Below are 7,115 nucleotides of genomic sequence, written 5' to 3'. Positions count from 1 at the left end.
ATCAAAGCCTTTCTTGAGTTCTTCCCTGTGTTTTTAGGTGCAAAAGTGAATTCCTGCTTCTGCAGGAATTTTGCATTTTCAGGGTTCTGGACACCCAAATTTTGCATTTATTTGGAGCATTGAAGGAACTTTGGAAAATATCCTGAATTTGCTGAACTTCCCAGGGGCATTCCTGGCCCTTCAGTGTCCCTCAGCCCTTTGGAAGGTGTTTTGGTCACTCAGAAATTATCTGACCAATGTAAACATCAACAAAATTAAATTTGTTTGCCCATGTCACACCTTCAATTAAAATAATTGGTTTCCTCTCCATCAGCGGTTATTAATCTATTCTCAGCTCAACCTGGCAACACAAAATAACCCACAAAAGTATTTTTGTCTTAAAAACCTTTTTGACTCCTCCTCAGCTTTAGTGATGAAATCCAGATTTCAGAACAAACAAGGGAATTTATAGGAGTTATAATTATAAAATTATTTTGCAACAAATCTTACTGATGCTGATTTTCAGCCTGTCCAGCACAAATCAAGAGACTTTTTTTAAAATTCAGCAAATACCTCCCTGTATGACCTTCCCCCGCAGTAAGCCAAGCCTCATTTGCATATTAAATGAGGATAATTACAGGCATTGGGGAAGTGCTGAGCCTCATCAGAATTTCTGGTATCAGCGCCCTCCCAAAACAATCATTAGAGTTCCTTTGGCAATGTTTGGATTATTTCAACCCTCCCGGTTTAAATTCCTCGAGTAGAGCAGGGAAGGGAGCCCCGGGGGGACAAGGGAGGTTTTTCTTCATTTAAATTATTTATATTTATTTATAATTCCTGCTGTCCCCTATGGCAGAGTGACAGAGATCCGTCTGGAAAATGCCACCACAGCCGGTTGGGGAGCAATTCCTGCCTCAGGAAAAATCCCTCCCGAGGGGAACGTCCAGCCCTTTGTGCTCTCCAGCCCACCCGAGGCAGGAAAATAATTTGATTATTTTAACTCGTATGAGTTTTGGAGACCTGGATTTCATTCCTAAAGCTGAGGAGGACCCCAAAGGTTTTTTTTTAAGGTGGAAGAGAAGATCTTTGGCTCATTATTGTGGATAAGGAACCATGGAATGGGTTGGGTTGAAATGACCACACTTTCCAGTATCTCAGGTTGCTCCAAGCCCTGTCCAGCCTGGCCCTGGACACTCCCAGGGATGGGAAATCCATGGAATTATCTGGGACACTCACAGGGAACAATTCCTCCCCAAAATCCCACCCAAATCCCCCCTGCCCCATTCCCTGTGTCCTGTCCCTGCAAATCCTCAGGAAAAGTCTCTCTCCAGCTTCCCTGGATCCCCTGCAGATCCTGGAGGGGCTGTGGGGTCTCCTCATTCCCAACATTCCCAGCCTGGATCCATCAGTGAGGGGCTCCAATCCCCTTGTCAAATTCAGGGTCTCCTCTGGGCTTGCTCCAACAATTCCAGATCCCTTTTATTTTGGGGACACCAGAACCTGGCACAGAATTCCCAATGGGATCCCACCAGAGAGAGCAGAAGAGGAGAAGCCCCTTCCTGACCCCCCTGCCCATGGATGCAGCCCAGGACAGGGAGGCATTCTGGCCAGCTCATGCCCATGGATCCCAAATATAAACCCTACACATATCAGACACGTGAGTGATATCACAAGACACCGACTCATGCAAATTTTTCCAATAATTTCATCTGGGAAAAAAAAAGAAAAAACCACGCAAAACCCTCATAACATAAAAATTAGCGACATTTCTCAGATGCTGCCTTAATTGATCCCGTGCCTCGGCCTGCACTTCTCCTAGAACAAATTATAGGCATGAGAAGGACCTAAAAGAATCAATGGAACCCCTGTCATTAATTGTGACGGAAATCCCGGAGCGCTTGGGGTGATTCTCCTCCGCTCCCCAGCTGCTTTACGTCACCCCAAAATGTGCAGTGCCCACCTCCCTGGTTGGGCCACAAGGCAAAGAACCAATGCATGGCTTCCCAGCTGGCCAGGAATTGGGGCTAGAGCTGTTCTGTGTAGCCTCCAGCCCCATCCCCAGGTGTCCTCCAGGTGCGTCCCCAGAAATCCCTCTGTCCTAGAAAGTCTGGAGATGAAAGAATCTCCTGGGCTGTAATCAGAGTGCTCAACCCCAGGAATTCCAAAATTGTCCTAAATGCAGAGGAAAACAATTATAGCAATTGGGCTGCTGATGTACTTCCCAAATTTGTCCCGTGACTAAGGGGAGCTCTCGGGGAACTGCTCCGACCTCCACAATGGGAATATAAAAATGCTCCCTACCCTGGTGCTCCTCACAAGGCTCCTCTTGGTTTGCTCTTCCCACTGAACTCGGTAAGTCCAGATCCTGTTCTCCTGGAGAATCCTTGAATTTGGGGGGAAATCTTTTCCTTGTGGGTGTTTTCTCTTGGGTGCTTTTAATCTAGAGGGGCATTGACCCATGGACATTCCCATGTCTTTGGAAAGATAGGAAGTTAAATTTAATCCGGGGGACATTCCCATGTCTTTGGAAAGATGAGAAGCTGAGTTAGAAGTTCTGGATTTCTTTTTTTCCAGTGGTGACACCTGGAATTTTCAGACCTGGTTGTGCAAGGAGGAAATGGCTCTTTGTGGTGGGATGTTGCAATGGGGAATATGGAAAAGTCCCAGGAATTGTTTTTGTCGCTCTGGAGCCCCTGGGGCAGCTCTGAGCTGCAGGGTTTAAGCCTTCTTTGTCCAGCACAGTATCCTTGCTAGAACTGACACTGACAAAGCCAGGAGAAGGAATTGTTCATGTGCCAAGATTAAAAGCAGACAGGGAGGCTGGAGACTTAATGAACTCCTTGAGTTGTGCGTTTCCAAGAACTGCAGAAAATGCTGGGGGGGATTCAAGTCAGACACTGATTGGATGTGGCACTCAGTGCTCTGGGCTGGGGTTGGACTCCATCTTGGAGGTTTTTTCCTACATCAATAATATTGGGGATCCTGGGGTTCTGGAATCCCAGGATCCTGGGGTTCTATAATTCTGGAATCCTGGTATGCTGGAATCCAGGGGTTCTGGGGTCCTGGAATCCCGGGATCCTGAGTTTCTTGAATCCCAGGATTCTGGGTTTCTAGAATTCTAGAATCTTGGGTTCCTGGGACATCTATGACACGAAAATCCCACACAAACCTGAGGGGTTCACCCAACATTTCCACCCAACCTCACCTTGCCCACACCTCAACCCTGCCTTCACAAATTCTTTTTCTCCCCTTTTTTCTCCCTCCCTGTCCCAGGCTCACCTCCACCCCTGCATCACCCCACCATGTCCTGCTGCTACTCCCCGTGCTGCTACAGCCCGTGCTGCTACAGCCTGTGCTGCTCCCCCTGCTACCGCACCTGCACCTACAGCTGCAACCCCTGCATCTCCCGCATATTGAGCTGCTGCCGCCGCTCCTACGGCAGCTGCTGCACCTCCCGGAGCTGCACCACGCGCTACTGCTACCCCTCATGCTGCACCACGCGCTGCTACTACCCCTCGTGCTGCTCCTACTCCTGCTGCTACCCCTGCTGCTGATCCCACGGAAAAATCCCCATGAACGGACCCACGGAAGACAAATGGATGAGCCCTCTGTTGATGTTTGCACAAGTGCAGAGCCACCACGGTGAAGTCACCACCAGTGGGGGATTTGCTGTGCTCTGAAACGTCTTGGAATTTCTGGTTTTTGTTGTTGTCTCTGTCTCCTTCTTCTTGCCTTTCTCAACTCTCCTGATGTTCTGCGTTTAAAGCCTCCCACGGCCCCTTCAGCAACGGGAGGGGCGATCTGCAATTCATGTGATACTTCTCGGAGTTGCTGCAATGGGGCTGGAGGACCTCTGTGAAATTAGATTTGGTGTCATCTGCATTTTCAATAAGCACTTCCAGCACAGCTCTGCAGCCCTGGGTGAGGGAGCATTACGGCTGTCTCGCCTTTGATCTGCTTTTACGAGGACCTGAAGGACGAACAACACAACTTCAGCAAAAAGGAATGTTCTGGAGAGCAGTGACTCATCTCCCGAAGCTGCCTCCAGCATCCCAAAACTATAATCTTTCTGTATCTGTGCCAGCTCTTTTTCTTGTTCTATTAAATACTTTCTGCATTTGAAAAAAACTTCTGGAGATCCAGTTGTTTTCTTGCCTGTGTCCTTGGTTTGGGTGGATATTCTGGGAGTTGTGGAATTCTGAAGGGATTTTCTGGACTCGAATCTGCGTCCAGCGCTGGGTCCCTCATGGCAAAGGGGACATTGAGGGGCTGGAGAATGTCCAAGGAAAGGAACAGACTTGGAACAGCTCAAGAAGGGTCTAGAGAATCTTGACAGAGGCTCAGCCTGGAGAAAAAAGGGATCCAGGGGGAATTTTGGGCTCTTCCAGGGGGCATTTGGGATCTGATCCCAGGGAACAGGGACAGAACAAGGGGAAATGGTCTTGAGCTGTGCCAGGAAAGGCTCAGGCTGGACACGAGGAGAAATTTCCTCCTGGTCAGGTCTTGGAAGGGGCTGCCCAGGAGGAATGAGGACAATTTTTTTTGTCTTTAGGAATATTTGCCTTTTATCCCTGACTTTCCTCCCCCATTTTCTGGCTTTTAGTCCTTGGATTTAGTATGTTATTGAAACTGCACCCATAAAAATGGATTTTATTCGGCTCAAATGGATTTTCTTCTGTTTTATGTGGAAGATCAAGGGGGTGGTTTGAGTTTTCCAGGCCAACATCAACACAAGCAAAGCCACCATGGTTCCCTCTTGTCCTGTCCCTCTTCCCTGAGATCAGATCCCAAAATTCTCTCTGGAAGAGCCCAAAATTCCCCCTGGATCCCTCTTTTCTGCAGGCTGAGCCCCCCCCCAGCTCCCTCAGGATCCTCCATTCCCTTTTATTCCCTTTTCCAGCTGCTCCAACTCCATTCCCTTATCTGGACACACTCCTGCCCCTCAACATCTATCTCGGCATGAGAGGCCCAGAATTGGACAGATGATTCATAATTTTTCAGAGTTCATAATTTTGTCTTCCAATCCTTCTGCTGTGAAGGATTTCATATTTGTGTGTCCTCCATCCAATTTCTGGCATTATTTCAAATTTAAAATAAGTGTAAAAAAAGAGCAAGCAGGATGCTGAGGCTTCCTCAGGACTTTGGATGCCAAAGATTTCAAGCTCTTTGAGAAACTTAAATGACAAATAGACCGAGAAATGCTGAATTGATGCAGAAAAAAACCTTTAATAGAAACGAAACACAGAGATAACTTTGAAGGGATACAGAAGGGAAAGACCACACTCCCAAAGTCACATAACACCCACATCATCCAATCAGAAGAAATTTTTTGTACAGCCAAAAACATGGAATTCGGTTTGCTTGGAGGATTGAGGAGAAGTTCTGGGTTGAGAGGAGAGCTGGGGCAGGGGCATGAAGGCAAATCACCTCCATCCCTTCAGCAGCAGTGCAGAGCTCTCGGAGCACCCCGGCCATGCCTCTTGTCCCCAAAACTCTGCCCAGCCACGGTCTCCACTGCTGGACTCTCCATCAATCCCACCAAACCCGGGCTGGGTTTTGAGGTGGCTCTCTCCAGCTTTAGTAGCAGCCCCCGAAGCTGAACCTTCGGCCGTAGCGGGAGCCGAAGGGGAACCCATAGCGGCCGGAGTAGAACCCGGGGTATCCATAGCAGTCCCCATAGCCATAGAGGCCCCGGTAGCCCCCATAGAGCCCCCTGGAGCCGTAGCAGTCCCCGGAGTCGAAGATGCCCCGGTAGCCGTAGAGGCTCCCGTAGCCATAGCGGTCCCCAAGACCATAGAGGCCGCGGGAGCCATAGAGGCTCCCGTAGCCGCGGTAGCTGCAGGGGCTCCCGCAGTCATAGCCCCGGTAGCCGTAGAGGCCCCCGTAGTTGCAGGAGGAGTAGCAGTCGTCGTCGCACTGGCCTTGGAGGAAAGTCATCTTTGGGAGATGGAGGTAAAACCTGCAACGGGGAGGAAAGGATGAGTGGTAAATACTCCAAGAGTACAATCTCAGAGCACAAAATCTTCCTTACCGGTCCCGTGAGAACAAGGGCAGAGGAAAAACTATGACCTCAGCTGCTACTTTAATGCCCCATTTGTATAATCTGCTCATCTACCCACTGCCTTTAAATGATTTTATATTCTACATTCATGTAGATTCAATATATTCATATTAAACTATTTCTATTAAACACTTTTGTATTTAATGCGTATTCCTGGCATTGGTGGAACCCCTGATGGAATCAGCGGCCACAGATCAAAACCTTGCTGCTGCTTCAGGGTTTTTCCTGAGGCAATTAGCAACCCTAACTTTCTTTTACAATATCAGCTTTCTATGGAGCTCTGCATTCCTGATGCCATCAGGAAAGTCTTCACAGAATTTTCCTGTGATAACACCCCTCAGCTTTTGGCTGCATCTCCCTAAGACCCATTTCAGCGCTTTCCACCCATTTTGTTTTGCACCTGGAAATGCTGAGAGCCCACAGAAGAAACCACACAGCGTGGACACACATGAGAACATCTGTGTGGCCAGACAGACCCAAAATCCCACATAAAATAGGAGATTTAAGAAAAAAAACCCACCAAGAGTCGTGGTGGGGAAACCCTTTCCTACCTCTGCTGTCCTGAAAATCCCTTATCAGGGAACCCAGGTACCAACAGGATCAGGAAAGTTCCACCTGCAGCTTTAAAAGCTGAACCCAGCAAGCCCAGGTAAAAGGAACAGCAAAATCTGACAGTTCAGAGGAGCCACAACACCAACAGAAATTCTGAAAGGAAAATTCCCAGTGTAGGGGAAGAAAGGAGGAAAAGCTTACCGAGTTCACCAGGAGGAGAAGGCAGGAGAGCTGATGAGGAGCCCTGAGCTCCCAGCCCTTTTTATACTCCAGCTTTGCCCTCCTGGCTTATCTCAGACGCCCTGTGGATTCAAAAGCTTTGGAATCCTACTGGTTGGCAAACAAATTTGCCTGTACGCGTCATATCTTCAATTAATGTAATTTTCCTCATTGTTTGGGATTATTAGTGTGTTCCCGTATGTCCTATGTATTACAGGTTTCTTTCATCTTAACATTTTCTGGGCCAGCAACATGCCTGATACCATTTTACGGCCTCCTTTGTCAAATCTGAAATTTTTTTTAG

The 7,115-nt window shown here is 48.2% G+C and overlaps 2 protein-coding genes across 2 annotated transcripts; one reads left to right on the top strand and one right to left on the bottom strand.

Moving 5' to 3' along the window:
- Positions 1-1,599: 1,599 nt before the first annotated feature.
- On the top strand, positions 1,600-3,533 carry LOC131569474 (keratin-associated protein 5-5-like). The gene is made up of 2 exons (XM_058821688.1): positions 1,600-1,636; positions 3,253-3,533. The coding sequence occupies exons 1-2, from the start codon at positions 1,600-1,602 to the stop codon at positions 3,531-3,533; spliced, it is 318 nt and encodes a 105-aa protein (XP_058677671.1).
- Positions 3,534-5,185: 1,652 nt separating this feature from the next.
- On the bottom strand, positions 5,186-6,819 carry LOC131569524 (keratin-associated protein 6-5-like). The gene is made up of 2 exons (XM_058821732.1): positions 6,794-6,819; positions 5,186-5,938 (listed from the first exon to the last, which is right to left on the bottom strand). The coding sequence occupies exon 2, from the start codon at positions 5,914-5,916 to the stop codon at positions 5,557-5,559; it is 360 nt and encodes a 119-aa protein (XP_058677715.1). The 5' UTR covers positions 5,917-5,938; positions 6,794-6,819; the 3' UTR covers positions 5,186-5,556.
- Between the last annotated feature and the right edge of the window lie 296 nt (positions 6,820-7,115).

The sequence above is a fragment of the Ammospiza caudacuta genome, chromosome 30 (assembly GCF_027887145.1).
Source record: "Ammospiza caudacuta isolate bAmmCau1 chromosome 30, bAmmCau1.pri, whole genome shotgun sequence".
Classification (NCBI taxonomy): Eukaryota; Metazoa; Chordata; class Aves; order Passeriformes; family Passerellidae; genus Ammospiza; species Ammospiza caudacuta.
The sequence above is the reverse complement of the archived record's forward strand: the minus strand, read 5'-3'. Positions and strand labels throughout refer to the sequence as shown.